Source organism: Geotrypetes seraphini, chromosome 14 (assembly GCF_902459505.1).
Source record: "Geotrypetes seraphini chromosome 14, aGeoSer1.1, whole genome shotgun sequence".
Lineage (NCBI taxonomy): Eukaryota > Metazoa > Chordata > Amphibia > Gymnophiona > Dermophiidae > Geotrypetes > Geotrypetes seraphini.
Genome location: NC_047097.1, coordinates 6,899,963 through 6,917,633, shown reverse-complemented (window position 1 = coordinate 6,917,633; position 17,671 = coordinate 6,899,963). Strand labels below are relative to the sequence as shown.

General features: G+C 41.5%; 1 protein-coding gene across 3 annotated transcripts in view; it reads left to right on the top strand.

Annotated features, from left to right (window-relative positions):
• The window catches only part of LOC117348295 (dual oxidase maturation factor 1-like), a 93,494-nt gene extending 77,076 nt beyond the window's left edge, over positions 1 to 16,418 (top strand). For all 3 annotated transcript variants that reach the window (XM_033920231.1, XM_033920230.1, XM_033920229.1), the window contains 4 exons: positions 2,643 to 2,777; positions 7,180 to 7,393; positions 12,343 to 12,557; positions 14,464 to 16,418. In XM_033920231.1, coding sequence (XP_033776122.1) covers positions 2,643 to 2,777; positions 7,180 to 7,393; positions 12,343 to 12,557; positions 14,464 to 14,648 — 749 coding nt within the window. In that variant the 3' untranslated portion in view covers positions 14,649 to 16,418. The remainder of the gene's footprint in view (positions 1 to 2,642; positions 2,778 to 7,179; positions 7,394 to 12,342; positions 12,558 to 14,463) is intronic.
• The last annotated feature ends 1,253 nt before the right edge of the window (positions 16,419 to 17,671 follow it).

Sequence of the window (17,671 nt, the reverse complement as noted above, 5' to 3'; positions counted from 1 at the left end):
TATAGAATATGCACGATGCGCACATAATCCAGGAACAAGTATTTAGGTCTGGTTTTAGCTTAGGCATTGCACAACAGTGCTAAATGCAATTTTATAAAAAGGTTTGTGAACCTTGTAGAATCATGCCAAGCACTATGGTAACAGAATTTGTCACCGTCCCCATCCCCACGGATAACCATGGAAAACCATCCTGTGTCATTCTTTTGTGTCTTTCTCAACCTCAGTCATTCTACACCAGCATTATTTAATGCAAGGCTTGAGGGTCAATGGGCTGTGCCCATTCATACTCTGATTCTTATGTGAGCCAAGTATAAGACAACTTATTTAAAACTAATTTAAAAACATATCTCTTCAAATCTTCATTTAACCTTTAGAACAACTTTTCCGCGTACAGCTAAACAATTAATACGTCCTCTCACAGTTTTCCCCAACCTTATCGTTTGGTCCCACCCATATCATACCCCTTTCTTCCCTTAAGGAAACAACAATTTGTAACTTTTATTCCCTAATGTCCTTTCCTAATGTTTCTTAGTTCGTCTGTATTGTCAATCTGTCATAGCCCTTAGAAAATTGTTAATGTAAAATAACTTGTTTCACTGTTTTATACTTTTAATCTTTTTATTATGTAATTCGCTTAGATTTAATAGGCGAACCATCAAATTTTATTAAACTTGAAACTTGAAACTTGAAACAATGAAGCTATTGTGACATCACTGATGAGTTTGGCTCTGAGGCATTGGTGGAATGAGGCATTATGACATCACAATATCTGCTCTGATTACCGGAGACTGTCATTCTTTCATGTCTATCTCAACCTCCGTCCTTCTACACCAGCATTCTTCAGTGCAAGGCTTGAGGGTCAGTGGCTGAGCCCATTCTTACTCTGATTCTTCCCTCTCTCTTTAAAGAATGACACGGGGTTGGTTTCCCACGGTTATCTGTGGGGAAGGGGACAGTGACAAATTCTGTCACCGTGACATTCTCTGAGGTGCCAAAATGTTTAGGTGCAATATATAGAATCTGACTGTATTTAAGTGCTTTGAAAATGAGTCTTTTTTTGTTAATTAGTGGGACATGATCAACATGAGCTACTATTTTACTGTTAGCCTGAGTTATTAGTAACTAGTAGGTCTCATTGCATAAAATAGGACCCTGTGATAAATTGGTATACGTTGCGGTAAAATAACCTGCCTTAATGATAGCCATGTTGATAATATCCTTCCTTCATTTTGACTTATAAGAATTACATTCATATGGAGGATGAATGATGCATTCCAGTTAATATACTCCTGCTTTTCATACAAATAAATGTAAATGTACCTACTATGCAAATATATATGCATTGAAAGGGCAATAAATATAGCAAAAATTAAAAAGTAACCCCTTTTTCCTGTGACTATGGGCTCCTTTTTTACAAAGGTGCGTTAGGGCCTTAACGTGCGGAATAATGCGCAATAAAATGCCGCGCGCACTAGCCACTACCGCCTCCTCTTGAACAGGCAGTAGTTTTACGGGTAGCACGCGCTAATCCGGTGTGTGCACTAAAAACGCTAGCGCACCTTTGTAAAAGGAGCCCTATGTTCTGGTTGGTCCACTCTTCCTGCTTCAATTTAATGGTACAGTGTTAGGATTTCTCCTTCAGATGTATGTTTCAAACAGTTTTATTGATGACAAAGGAGTATCACAGAAAGTTCAACAAACCAAAAAAGAAAAATAATGAAACCACAGGCAGTTGACAGAAAACAAGATACAACTAGTCATCAAACAATTTTGAACTGTAGGAATTGCTAGCTCCCACCCCCTACCCAACATCTCTATTGGAGAATGATACGGTGACAAAATTCATCACCGTTCCCATCCCCGCGAATAACCGCGGGAAACCATCTTCATGTCAATCTTTAAGGAGAGGGAAGAATCAGAGTATGAATGGCCACAACCACTGACCCACAAGCTTTGCTTTGAAGAATGCTGGTGTAGAAGGACTGAGGTTGAAACAGACACTACAGAATGACAGTCTCTGGTATCCAGAGCAGATATTGTGATGTCATAATGCCTCATTCACCAGTGCCTAAGAGCCAATCACATCAGTGATGTCACAATGGCTTCATTATCCTTGGCTCACATAAGAATCAGAGTATGAATGGCCACAACCACTGACCCTCAAGCTTTGCTTTGAAGAATGCTGGTGTAGAAGGACTGAGGTTGAAACAGACACTACAGAATGACAGTCTCTGGTATCCAGGGCAGATATTGTGATGTCATAATGCCTCATTCCACCAGTGCCTAAGAGCCAATCACATCAGTGATGTCACAATGGCTTCATTATCCTTGGCTCACATAAGAATCAGAGTATGAATGGCCACAACCACTGACCCGCAAGCTTTGCTTTGAAGAATGCTGGTGTAGAAGGACTGAGGTTGAGATAGACACTAGAAAATGGCATGGGATTATTTCCTGCAGTTATCCGCGGGGACGGGAATGGTGATGAATTTTGTCACCGTGTCATTCTCTAATTCTCTATCCTCAAATAGTAGCAGAGAAAAGGCAGACTCACCATCAGGCTGCTCACAAACAATCAAGTAATCCAGGGATCTGGTTTCTCCTTCAGATTTAAAATAAATTTCCTTTTTGTTTTTTTTCAGCTGTAAACTTCACCACAGATTGGGAGGTTGGCCAGGTCTCAGCCAACACCTCTTACAAAGCCTTCAGTAATGCTTTACTGAATGTGGACGTGGGGCTGAGGGTTGGTCTTAAAGGAATCAATATCACATTGAAAGGTGAGCTTTCTAGACTGGCATGCATAATGGTACAATGTGGTATGCATAGAGTTTTATACTTAGTGTACCTAGCTCTAGGATTACTATACAGGTCCTGGACCTGATGGGCCGCCGCGTGAGCGGACTGCTGGGCATGATGGATCTCTGGTCTGACCCACCAGAGGTACTGCTTATGTTCTTATGTTCTTACATTTTTGATGTGGAGCAATATAACATAACATAGTAGATGACGGCAGATAAAGACCCGAATGGTCCATCCAATCTGCCCAACCTGATTCAATTTAAATTTTTTAATTTTTTCTTCTTAGCTTTACCCAGTACTGTGCTTGGGTTCCAACTGACGAAATCTCTGTGAAGACTTACTCCAGCCCATCTACACCCTCCCAGTTATTGAAGCCCTCCCCAGCCCATCCTCCACCAAACGGCCATATACAGACACAGACCATGCAATTCTGCCCAGTACTGGCCTTAGTTCAATATTTAATATTATTTTCTGATTCTAGATCCTTTGTGTTCATCCCACGCTTCTTTGAACTCAGTCACAGTTTTAGTTAAAGAGGAAGATCCCAGCTTTCCGAATTATACACGAGTTCAGCAGAAAGTTATATTATATATTAAATCTTGTATCCCACCAGCTTCCCATATTCAGTAGTTCAAAGGGGATAAAAAAAAACTAAAAGGAAAAAAGAAACCAGGAAAAATGATATAGGAAAGCACCAACAGATAATTAATCAAAGAAAGCTAAGATTGTACGGCTTGATAATGAAAAGAGTCCCTTTAATATTATTTTATACTTAATCCCTGAAAATGATGGAACAATTGAAATAAATTGATCTCTAGATCCAGTAATGCTGCATTTTAATGGAAAAGTAAGCAAACCCAGCAAATATACTGAAGTAGACCCATTAAACACATTTAAAAAGCATGTTTGCCTGTACGGTGAGCCAATGAAGAGAAATCAAAGCAGGTGAAACTATCAAAATTTTTCAAACGAAATACAAGTGGTACCTTGGAATCCAAACTTAATCCGTTCCAGAACCCCATTAGAATTCCAAAGCTTTCAAGTTCCAAGACAATTTTTCCCACTGAAAATAATAGAAACTGGATTAATTCATTCCTTGGTCCCTCAAACTCAGATTTTTAAAGGGCTGTGCAGGAACATGCACTGTGGCATAGACAGCAAGATCAGGTCTCCCTGGCAGAGACAGCAAGATCGGGCCCACCCGGCGGAAGCAGCAATATCGGGCCCTCCACCGGCATAGGCAGCAAGATTGGGCCCACCTGGCAGAGACAGCAAGATCGGGCTCCCCACTGGCATAGGCAGCAAGATCGGGCCGTCGCCGGCTTAGGCAGCAAGATCGGCAACGGCAGCTGCAAGCAGTGCTCAGCCCAATGCTTCCCTCTGGCGCGAACCGCCCAGGTGGAAACAGGAAGCTGTGTCAGAGGGGAAGCTTTGGGCTGAGCAACGCTTGCAGTTCCCGGACGTTCAGATTCCAAAGCAGCGTTCTGATTCCGGGGCAAAATCTAATTTAAAAAAAGTTCGTAGTCCAAGTTGTTCGAGTTCTGGGGCGTTCGAATGCTGAGGTACCACTGTATACATTTAGCAGTAGTATTTTGAAGAAGTTGAAGTTTAAAATGTAGCTTAACCAAAAGGGATGAGTAGAGACTATTACAGTAGTCCAAGTGGGACAAAATAAAAGTCTGAACCAAGATAGCCAAGTACATCTCATCAGAATAATAAAGAACAGAGCGTAATTGACACAATTTAAAAATAACATCTGAACTACAGGATTAACGTGCGGTTCAGAGGAAAGTGTGGTATCCAGAATAATGCCCAGTACTCTTGAGATACGTTCCACCTTTAGAGAGAGAGCCTTAGTTATTACAAGTTCATCCAGAATTAAGGAAATAATTCAATCCCGCTATAGTATTCAATTTTAGAGATACATATGACTATGTTTGCCAAAGTTATGGATTCACTGGAACTAAGTGGCACTAGTAACAGCATATTATCTTCATAAGAATAAAATTTCATATCCAAGGTGTTAAATCTTTGGTCAAAAAAGACATTTAGATATTAAAGAGAATAGGAGATAATGGGGATCCTTGAGAAACCCCACAAGGAGGAATCCAGGTCTCTGAAAGGACCCCCATCCATCTTAACAGCATAATGTCTGTTGATCAAAAATTCATGAAACCACCCGATATACCAAGCAGACTTAATTTAAATAAAAGGAAATCATGATCTACTGTGTCAAATGCTGCAGCAAGATCAAATTGTAGCAAAATTGAAGCAAATCCTTTTGACAAGAAAGACCTTGCGTCAGAGACCAACGCCAACAAAGCGGTTTCTATACTATTAAATAAACAAAAACCAAATTGTATAGGACTAAGGCAATTATGATGTGCCAAATACTCAGTCAATTGATGCGTTATGGTGGCTTCCATCATCTTCAAGAGTAATGGAATACTAGTGATTGGTCTAAAACTAGCAGGCAAACTAGGATCTAAAGTTGACTTGTTAAGAATAAGAGTTAAAATAATGCCGCCTAATCTAGAAGGATATTGACCAATTTGTAACAGGCCATTCATAAGATGTGTAAGCCAGTCAATAACCAGGGATGGACATTCTTTCATCATATATCTGCTGGAAGGTTGTTCAAAAAAGCAGTATTTCCTTAAATTACTCTTGAGCCTATCCCCTTTCACCTTCATCCTACATCCCCTTTTGTTGAGGTGCCCAACTCTTCTGCATTTATACCAGAGATATTCAAATGAGTCTATTGTATCTTACATAGTAACATGGTAAATTTTCAAAAGGATGCCCAAATCAGAATAGGGATGTCCACATTAAAACAATGTAAATTGGCATCTCGCATGCATTTTCAAATAGGAAATACTTTGAGATTTGTGTGTAATTTTTCCTGGATATGTCCAGTTTTCTTCTGTTGTAATCCACCTAGAACTGCAAGGTACAGGCAGAATAGAAGTCACTAATGTAATGTAATGTATTATATGAAGAACCACTGTCCAAGAAACTAGATGACAGAGAAAATTTTGACAATAAAGATTTAACGTTGTCAAAATTAACAACAGAAAAATAGGACTGGTATCTATTGGCAGGGATTGCTACTTGAGTCCTCATTATGAATTAGACAAATCAATAATCTCTTGAAGTTTAGGAACTATTTGGTTCCTAATTTTAACAATCTTGCCTGAAAAATAATTTGCCAGTTTAGAAGCTGAAGGGTTACAATCCAAATGAGACAACTCTGAATGACTGAATAAACAATCTCTAAAAGATTAAAAAGTTGTTTCAAAGAGTAAGGTGCTCTATCTATTTCAGATGCAACATATGATCTTTTAGCTTTGAGTACGGCCAGGAAAAGTCCAGGCTCTATTTCAAAACTGCCTTTATGCCCCTTCAACTTCAGGGTCCCTATGACTTTATTTCCAGAATGATGCTAGTGACAGGGACAGGATGGAACTGGGACAAACCTCTATTTTAAACCTTTACGTAACACTTGCCAGTAATATTACAATATTCCTTTTTTTACTGTGACCCTTAAATCATTTCTCTATCTTCCCGCTTCATCTTCTATTTATCTATATTGGTGTTCCCATCACATCTGAAGACTGTATCTGAAATGAAGAAAGAATGAGACAAGCATGAAAGATCTCTAAGGGGGAGGAAGGGATAGTAGACAGTAGGAATGGACAGACTTGATAGGCCATATGGTCTTCATCTGCTGCATTTTCTCTGTATCTGTGTTTCTTCAGTTCAAACAAGTCTAATAACTGGTTAGTGCCGGTGAATATCAGCATTTACTTTTAAAACCATAACCAGTCATTTTGTGGCTGGTCTGGGATAGGGTAAGTACTTATGTGGTTAAGTGCCAATATTCAGCACTTAACCACCTAAGTTAACCAGACACATAGGACCACATAAACACAGTCATGTCTTTGTCCGGATTCACTCAATATTGTCCTTAACCAAATAAGGGATAGCCAACTGCATAAATCTCGATATACGGTGCCGGTGCCCAGATATGACCTGGCAATGAATATCCAGGAATAACACAGACAATAGATTTTTTTTAATGCTGACATCACCAGCTAAATAGTCATCCCTAAAATGTACTTTATTTTCAATTTAGAGTCCTCTTTAACTTTCATTACATGAACAGATTAGTAAACGATTCCAAAGTGCTGTAAGACTTATAACTCGCTTGTTGCCTTTCTTTCTGTATTTGATAAGAGCGATACAATGGTGTGGTTAAAAAAACCCAAACCACTGAGTAGGGATTAAGGTAGGTTGACAATGACAGCATATTGAAAGCTCCTTTAGATGGTCTGTAGATTAGTAATATCCTTTATAAAGACAAATATTTTCCTCCTCTAGGAAACCCTGTGGTCCAGAAGAATGAAACCATCGACTACAATGAGCAATTTAACTGGGAATTAACAAAACTAGTAGACCATGATTATTACGAAAGTCTTCAAAATGGTCTTCCGAATCCAATTTTGTATGTCGCTGAAAAATTTACTGGCAACAGTCCTTGCACGTTACAAAGTCAGTACCGGATATGTGCGTATTATACATCTGCCCTGATGTGGTAAGATAATTCAATAGACTTAATTTGAGCTGAGATGATGTAATATGTACCGTATTTTCACGCATATAACGCGCATACGTGTATAACACGCATACGCGTATAGCGCGTGGGTCCAAAGCATTTCTGTAAAAAAAAATTTTTATATAGCACGCACACGCGTATACCGCGCATGCTGCTATAACCTCCTCCCACTCCCGCTTACTCTTCTGGCCTGCGAACCGGCATCCTCCCCCCCGCTCGCGTCACCCCCCTCCCCCGCGATTCTACATCCCCCCCAGCACCGCAAAACATCTCTTACCCGTTTGGGCACCAACACCAGCACCAATGCACAGGATGTGCCAGTGCTAGTGCCCGAAGATCCTCCCTCGTTGCTGGGCTGGGCTGGGCGGTGCGAGGGAGATCCTCCTTCTTCCTTGTGCCGGGCTGGACTGGGCTTTGAGCATTTGCGCATGCTCAAAGCCTTCTGGTCTCGCTCTCTCCGAGATTCTCAGATTGAGCGAGACCAGAAGGCTTTGAGCATGCGCAAATGCTCAAAGCCCAGTCCAGCACGGCACAAGGAAGAAGGAGGATCTCCCTCGCACCGCCCAGCCCAGCCCAGCCCAACGAGGGAGGATCTTCGGGCACTGGCACTGGCACGTCCTGTGCATTGGTGCTGGTGCCGGTGCCCAATCGGGTAAGAGATGTTTTGCGGTGCTGGGGGGGATGTAGGATTGCGGGGGAGGGGGGTGACGCGAGCGGGGGGGAGGATGCCGGTTTGCAGGGGGGATGCCGGATCAGAATGAAAAAAAAAACCATTGTACAACGCGCTCACGCGTATAACGCGCAAGGTTATGCACGGTTTGTAAAAATCGTGTATAACACGCGCGTTATATGCGTGAAAATACGGTAAGTAATAACAAACATTCAACAGCAAGGGTATTTCAAGAATTGTTTGAAATTTACCAACCTAGAAGAAACTTAAGATCTGAAAATACAATAAAATTGAGCTTATAGGATGCCTATTATGCATGCTAGGATTGGAACATCAGTGGCTGGTATTAAACTCTGGAATGCTTTGCCTGGTATTCTGCGATTGTGTGCTGGAAATATCAATTTCAAGAAAATGTTGAGAACGCAGCTTTTCGTTAATGCTTTCCTATGAAATAGTGCTATACCTGTTTCAGTTTTAAGACATAGGCCCTCTTTTACTAAGGTGCGCTAAGCGTTTTAGTCCGCGTTTAGCGTGCGCTAAGTCAACACGTGCACTAACCGCTAATGCGTGCATAGGATAATATGCACGCATTAGCGTTTAGCGTGTGATTAGTGCGCGCTAATATTTACCGTGCGCTAAAAAGCATAGCGCACCTTAGTAAAAGAGGGGGTTAGTGTTAACGAAGATTTGATCTTGAATTTTTTACAGTTTTATTGCTAAACTTTGGATCGATAATGTGTCTATCTACTGTTTGTATATATGTATGTGACCAAAGGGCGATTGGGATATTATGTGTGTAACCAATGTGTTTAACCGCATAGTTTTATGCGGTATATAAATTGTAAAATAAATAGATAAATACTTCAATCAGTATATCATAAAGCAAAATGAAATTGACATTACTGTCTGCCCTTTGTAAAAAAAATGTTCTGATTTTAGCTCCATTTGGCACTCAGCCAATCAGAGGGTTCATAGACAACGGCGCAAAAGCGCACGCCAACAATTGAGCGCAGCGCAGAGGCACGCGCCGCACAAAATTACAGTTTTTAGGGGCTCCGACGGGGGTTTTTGTTGGGGAACCCCCCCAGTTTACTTAATAGACATCGCGCCGGCGTTATGGGGGGTTTGGGGGATTGTAACCCTCCACATTTTACTGTAAACTGAACTTTTTCCCTAAAAACAGGGAAAAAGTTAAGTTTTCAATAAAATGTGGGGGGTTACAACCCCCCACATCCCCCACAACACCCCCACAACGCGGCGCGATGTCTATTAAGTAAACTGGGGGTTCCCCAACAAAAAACCCCGTCGGAGCCCTAAAAACAGTAATTTAGAGCGGCGCGCGCCTCCGCGCTGCTCTCAATTGTCTGGGCGCGCCTTTGTCGCGGCGTGCTTTTGACCTGACACCAATCAGAGTATATCATGAATTTTTTTTTAACAAAAACTCCTCCTTTAAGAAATATCAGAGGTTAAGTCAATACCATGATCCTTCATAAAACCCTCAAGTTACACAGTCTGCCATATGTTATACAAGGAGCTGGTAACCTATAGTATGTGTGACACAAGGTAACATGCCAAGAGGTTTTATGGGGCCCATATGGTTGTTACAGCCAAGGTAAAGTCAGTAGCGTGTTTCCAGCCGCTGTCACTGAACCCCAGTGCATGAAACATCACCAGCTTCCTCACTGCTCAGACAACATGAGAAGCTCAAGTAATATCTTTAGCTGGCACAGCTCAGACATCCCTACCAGCCAAGGTATTAATTTTAATGTGGTGGCAAAGGCGGGGGAAGGAGGAAGAGGAAATGCATGGTGGCACGCAATGTCATTGTAATTCCAATATGTGAAAAGTGACACTTACAGTACAATCGGTACGGCTGTGTTACAGCAATTCATTATCTGTTATTTCACACAGTTATATATAATAAAATACAGGGCAATGGCTTTTATGCGGCAATTACCATCCACGTAGTTCAATGCGGGTTACAAAAAGATTTAGCCAGGTAGATTCTGGGAAGATACATATTTAGGGTAAATTAGGTCAAAACAAAAGTTAATTTCCAAAAATAAAATGAAGTAAAGCTAGTCACAAGAAGTGCTTAAATAGGTTGAGTTTCAGCTCCCTTCTAAAACCTTTGCAGTTCATTTCCAGCCTGATAACACCTGGTAAAGAATTCCAGGTGTTAGCTGCATGACAAGAAAACAAAGAAGAATAAATTTATTTGTATTTTATATTCACTACAAATGGAAAATGAACAACCAGTGGATTCACAGTGCAATAAACCCTTAGAGACAATAAAGAAGGTACCAACGATGACAAAAAAAGAGGGAAGCATACCGTGGATAATTCTGAATATTAATGAACACATTTTAAATAATAAGCAAGCTTCTATATGGGTCTTGAAAAAAAATGGGACCCCCCCCTTACATGGTTTCAAAATACTTTGTAACTGTATAAACATTTCCTATGACCTTTGAAAATACATTAGTATAATTGTATTTTTCCTAGCTAATTCATAATTTGTGTTCAAATTAGATCTGTTCTAATTAGCTTATTTTCTCTCCTTTTATCAAGCCACACTGCCGAGCCGTGTGAGCGAAATGCTATGGGTGGTTCGGCATTTAGCGCGCTTTGCTCAGCAGCACGACTTAATAAAGGGGGGTTTAATTGGCTGAATACAAATGAAAAATATTATTCAAACCAATATGAAGAGAATTTCGAATAACGGGCATTGAGCGTTAACAAATGATAAAAGAAGCAATGTAAAAATCAGAGACACGTATTTATTTCAGTAGGATTTAGCAAAGTAGAGCTCCGGATTATTCATAGTTGAATTTAAATCGATATTCAGCCGAATACGAATAATGCATTTGAGGCACTATTCAGGACCAAATCAAACTGAGTGCAGACATTGGCTGCAGCCCTAGTTCATAGTGTGGTCCTTCAACCCTGACACATTCACAAAGTCTTCAAGGCCACTGAGCTGTCAACTCAGTGAATTCTGGGGTTTCTTTTATGAAGAGCTCAACTGTTTTGCCGGCTCGAAGTACTGGAGCCCCATCCTGTTGAAAACTAATTCCCCCTCCTGCCAATGTTCAAAGCTAATTAACCATCCCAAAACAGCTGCTGACCGGTTAAATAACATTTAACTGGCTAACTGTAAATATTCAGCATGAGCTAATGGTTATCTCCGCTGACTTTTCGGTTGGTAGCTAAACGTTAACTGGCTATATTGCATCATAATTCAGTGCTGACTGGCTAAGTTTAGTAGGCAAATCAAACTGCTTACATAGCAATCCTATCTTTGCTTGCCAGTGCAGAATATTGACAACCAGTTAAGTTATAACCAGTTTAAAGAACCACAGATATTCAAATGCCGGTCACCTATTGGCCAGGCATTGAATATCTAGGCTCACCACCAACCACAGGATTGATTGATTTATTTAAAATATTTCTAAACTACTCTGTTCAAAGGTTTTAGGCAGTGTACAAATTGCACATACATAATTTCAATCAGACAAAACAATATACTAACAAATGATGCAGTAATTTAAAAAATATAGCATCGTTAGTAGATCATCCATCGCAGGAGGGATACCCATCCCTCCTGACAGACCCCCCACCCCCCCGTAATGACCATGGCAGAAGGGATGTCCAGTCCCTCCTGCCGGACACCCCTCACCCCATAATGACTGTGGCAGGAGTGATGCCCAGTCCCTCCTGCCAGACACCCCCTTAACCCCCCCCATAATGACCGCGGCAGGAGGAATGTCCAGTCCCTCCTACCAGACACACCCTCCCCACTCCCGTAATGACCACATCCAGGAGGGACCCCACATCTCCTTCAAAGTTAGGCCACCGACCCCCCAGCCAGAACCCCCCAACCCAGCCAGAACCCCCCCTTCCTAGTCCAGCCACACCAACCTTCCCAGTGCATTGTGGAATGCACCAGGGAGGGGCCTAAGGACCTGATTGGCCCAGGCGCCTAAGGCCCCTCCCATTGGAGGGACCTTAGGCACCTGGGCCAATCAGAATCATAGGCCTGTCTCCCAGTGCATTGTGGGATGCGCTGGGAGTGGCCTAAGATTCCAATTGACCAGATCCCTTCATGTTCACCATGTAAAATATAGAGTTCTAGAACTTCTTTTGGACCACGCTTGAGTCTGCATCAGTTTGTATTTGTCTATTTAGTACTTCCTCCCACCTAAATTTACCCTAGAAACTTTAATCACTCTGTGACTTGTCTTTTTTTTTCTTTTAGGATAGCGTTCTGCACCTGGATCATCTCCAATGTTCTCTTCTGCATGCAGACTCTTGAGTATGGTGCCTATATGATGCTAATTACTGCAGCCTTCATGGTATTCTCGCTCCTCTCTTTCGGCACTGTGAGACACGCTTCAATGTGCAGTATCAAGTTTGGCTCAGTCACCCTGCAGACTGTTTTTGGAGGATCATTCTGGCTGACCCTAGCAACAAGTTAGTAAAGGCGGGAAAGAGGAGCGTCAGAGGGTAGTTTCTGCAATTTGGGGATAATTGTGCAAGGAGCACCATGTAATGACTATTACTGATACTTACGGTCAATTGGTAGTTAATTTAGGTGCGCAGTTGGCACTATTCTATAACTTGGATGCCCAACTTTCAACACTAGATGAAAATTTAGGTGTACAACTTTATAGAATCCAGCTGTATATGTGTAGCTAATTCCACCAAACATGAAAGTGTACATTATTCATGTACGTATATAAATGCACATAGGTAGAATATCCAAATATCAGGGCTTCCGCATATGAGCTGTGAAGGGAATTCTATAAATGGTGCTCAAATTTAAGTGTTTATAAAAAATGGCGCTAAATGCGATTCTATAAAAGGTATATATCCATGCTTAGCACTAAGTCCCATCTTCAGATATGGCTATTCCCATTTGCGCAGCAAATATGTCACAGGAATAGTGGAGTCGACCCAAGCCATATCCCACTCTATCTGGTACAGTTATGGTGGACAGTGTAGGCCCTCCAAAAGCTACTAAATATCTGCTGTATCTACATATAGATGACAACTGCAGGCTTGAGGGGTATTGTAGATGTGCACAGTGAGGTACAGTTGTTATTTTTCTTTTCCTGGAGGGCCCACAATACAATATAAGGAGGTTATAGTGAGAGTTGTAGCTGGGGCCATTTATCTGAAGTGTACTGCAGTGCCCCCTGGGCCAGAGGTGGGCAACTCCGGTCCTCGAGGGCCGGAATCCAGTCAGGGTTTCAGGATTTCCCCAATGAATATGCATGAGATCTATTTGCATGCACTGCTTTCATTGGCACCTATACACTAATTTCTGGTTGCTATTAGCTTTAGCAAATGGGGCATCCATGAATCAAACAGAAAAACATAGCATATTATTGTTTTGACACCTTGTCCTCCAGTCAACAGGAGGAGCCAGTGAGCAGCACTTTAAACATGCTGGTTCCTCCTCTGCCGGGTTTCCTCTGTCCGTGTTTGTGGGTATTTAAAATGTATTTCTGTTATGACGGGGGGCAAACCTAACACCCTTGTTGCCTAGGCCCACCAAAGAGTTAATCCTGCTCCACTTGTGAGAATCAGTGAGTCCATACAGGTACTGTTGTCCTAAATGACTTCATGGAGAGGAGAGGAGTTAGTGCACACCACTCTGTCTCATGTTTTTGTGAGTTTCCAAATTGATTCCATAGATCTAGCATGGAAGCCTATCTAATATTCACTTATCATAATCTTCTTGCTTTTGGTTACCAGACGTTTGGAAAAACCCGAACATGTCCTCTTTATAGAGGACTGTCCAGGTGCCCATAGCAATTTCCAAAACCCGCCAGTTTGTCCGGGTTTTTGAAATCCTCATGTTCAGGGCCTTATACAGAGGTCTTCTGCCCATGTGTGGACATCGATGTGATGACATCATATGTGCACACGAATGCGCATGAAATCATTGTGCCGACGTCTGTGCATGCCCTTGGGGAAGGAGACAGGAGGTTTGGCTGGGGGCGGGGCTAGAGACAGAATGGGGCAGGGCTGGAGATGGAATAGGCGGAGCCAGGTGTTCCTTTTTTTTTTTTAAAGAGGAAATTTGATAACCCTAGGTGTGAGCATTTGTTCGGTTATGTGCCTTACCAACCTTTCCTGAATCTCTTCATAGAGGCAGTTAATAAATCACAATAAATAATGGAAGAAAAATGCAGGCTTTTTAATTAATAAAGGATAAGAGTTACTAATGACCTTCTGAAATTTTGAAAATAAAAGGGGGAAGCTGTTTCCTTATAAGTGAGTTTTGTAAAATTGACTTTTGTACCTTGAAACCAGTATATCTGCTATAATATGGCCAGTTTTCAGTCATTAAAATGCCTGTTTGTGTTTACAGGTTTGCTTTGCATATTGATCGGAGTGATCCTGATTTTAATGTATCGCATCAGACCAAAGACAATGAAATGGTTGTTTAATTTGTCCGAGAATGATGAGCTCAATAGCTATGAGAAATATAAGTTGGAAGACAGCTGTTCTGATGACTCCGATTCCCTCTACATGCAGCTACGCAGAATGTCCTGATTTTTTTTGCAAGAGTTCAAGCGGATGGGACCCTAGCCACAAAATGCAGCATAAGACTGTCTTGAGGTTTACCTGTTTCAGCAGAAACTTCTGATTTCGATTTTCAATTGAAACTTTCTTAGCCTTGGAGGCCTCGGCTCTTTGCATGGCTTTCCCTGGGGTAAGTTGGATCCTGTTTTCAGCATGGCCTGGACATGTACAGACTTTCACTGCCTGCTAGTTTTTCAAGGATCTAACTGGGCTTCTAACAAGAATGCAAGTCTTGTCTGGATGTGACTAAATGCTTCCCAGCCAGGACTAGAACCTGCAGCATTCCGTTTAAGAGGGAGCAGTTCGACACTTCTCCTAGCTGTGGTTTCTCATCTTTTACCATTAAAGGATCATTGCGGGTTGTATCGGCACCTACAGGCAAAGGACACAGTATTAGAACATTGTGTTGGCTGAACTTCTCTTGGTGGGCAGCCACAATCGCAAGCTCAAGTTAGACCCAAGAACTGGCAAACATTCCATTAACTACAGGCAGAAGAAAAGCCTTGTGTTGGGCTTTTCTGCCGCTTACATCAATGCTGTTTATAGCCTTGCACACAGAAGTCATGAATATGCACACTGAAGATTTAGTTGCAATTCCTGGAACCTCTTGCCACTTTTCCTGAGGCACATGACACCAGCTTCATACCCTCCTCCTCCCAGACATGGTCAGTGGACTGCAGTTTAGACAGCTCAGTGCTAGCAGAGACACAAAGACATATGTCCACAGCCTTGCTGGATTATAACGTCAACTAGAAGAACAGAATTTCCACATGTGGTCTTCTTCAAGGCACAGTGCGCTGTTACGCAAACGGAAAAGAAACTAATGAAGATAGACTTTGCTCTTACAGAGGGGATTTTTATGGCTGTACCTTTCTGGTTCTGGATGGATTTTTACAGCAGTGTGTCTCTAGAATTATGGATGAACTGATTAGGTTTTATTAGCTCTCACGTTTCGAGTAGTATGTGTACAAAAATGGTGGGGGAAAATCTCCTTTTCTGCAATTGGCATCTGTACCTGGTTTACTGGTCAGCGTGAACTTGTTTTCTCACAGCTCCCTGTCGTGTGCGGTGATTTACAATGTTGCCCGGCATCAATTTCGTCCTCCTGAAATCTTTGAACGTCGAGCCCGTTTCATCATCTGCAAACCCAGGAAAACTGCAGCAGACGATTCTCGGCCATTTATTCTTAACTACTAGCCATAGGCTAGACTGACATATGTACAAAGTAGCATTCGTACATCTCTAAAACATATTTGGACCTGAGAGAAAAACTCATTTTCTTCCAATCTTACATCAAATAGGTAAATAACTTGGAGTGGTGGAGTAGCCTAGTGGTTCGTGCCCTGGCCTGAGAACCTGGGGAACTGGGTTTGATTCCGACTGCAAGTCACTTAACCTTCAATTGCCCCAGGCACAAAATAAATACCTGTATATAATATGTAAACCATTTTGATAATAACGACAGAAAGGCAGTATATCAAGTCCCACTCCTTTTCCCTAACTTAGGGGGTGTTTTACTAAGGCACCCATTATATTCTACGAACGCGTTAGCAATTAGCACGCGTTACATCATGCGCCAAAGTAAAAGACCCCCTTAGTGAATTCTGATATAAAATGTTGACGCTGCTTATGATCATGGTTTACCAAGTTTCATTGGGGTTTTTTTTTTTTAATGTTTTGATGTGACATTGTAAAGTTTTTTGAGCCATGGCAATACAGTATTATGACTTTCTAATAAGAGACTATGTTGGTCATGATTGTGTTTACTGACCCACCTAAAATCACTTTCGGGATCCAGTATAGTATGGAAGAATCCAAAGAGGAAACAGGCTTGATATCAGCCAGCGATGCTCACTGTGAAAAATTATATGATCTCTAAACATTCATTATACCATATAATATATCTTTAGGATAGTCATCAGAATACATCAAACTGTTAGAAAATGACAGAAAGAAGTATTGGAAAGTATGAAACCTATTTGCAATTAGAATTAAGTTGCATGACCTAGAAAAAAAATGCAACCTCCAAACAGTTGAGGGGTAGCCCGATAATTCTGGGAATGAGCGGATCTTCCGAGGCTTATGGGTGCTATTCTTAGCCCAACAACTATTAGTTCTTGCATGACTACGGACATACGTCATAATCTAACAAAATCTCTCTTTGCCCCATGGAGGCCACCACGCGCTCTGACAGACATTGTAGGGTTAAAGCTACTTGGAGGATGGTTCTTTTGAAATTCAGTCATTGTAAACACAGGGCTGCTTTTACTAAGCCGCGTTAGGGCTAGACTTTAACGCCAGCATTGAGCTGGCGTTAGTTCTAGCCATGTAGCGCGGGTTTAGCGTGCACTAAAATGCTAACGCAGCTTAGTAAAAGGGGCCCACAGTGAGGACCCATTTGCGTGAAAGGTACTACAAAAACAGAAATTCTTCTTTCTTTTGTGGAGAAAAGGCTAGATTGGTGGTGTTAAACCACAATCCTGCAGGGCAGCAAAGCTGTTTGGTTTTCAGAGAACCTATTATAAAGAACTTTTATCAATTCAATCAAATAATAACTCTTAGGGTTTCTTCTATCAAACTGCGTTAGCAGTTTGTAATGCAATGAGCCACACTGAATGGCCCGCGCTGCTCCCGAAGCATCCTATGAGCATCGGGAGCTGCACAGGCCATTCAGCGCGGCTCTCTGCGCTAAAAACTGCTAGCGCAGTTTGATTGACGAGGCCCTTAGTAATAGTAATAATTTTTAGCAAGACAAATAAATCTTTCACTTTCTGTACTTGAAATATCAAACTGCACACGGTAGTAAACCTATACAAATGTAGAACATTTTATAATAATATAATCAAGCACCACAATGACATAAATAATCAATAGTTTTCATAAATATATATCCTAAAATGTGTGACCTTTTGGTCGCGGTTCTTTATGCTGAACACACGATCAATTCAACTTGCGTTCCACTGCATGTCTTTGCTGGATCGCAAAAAAACAGC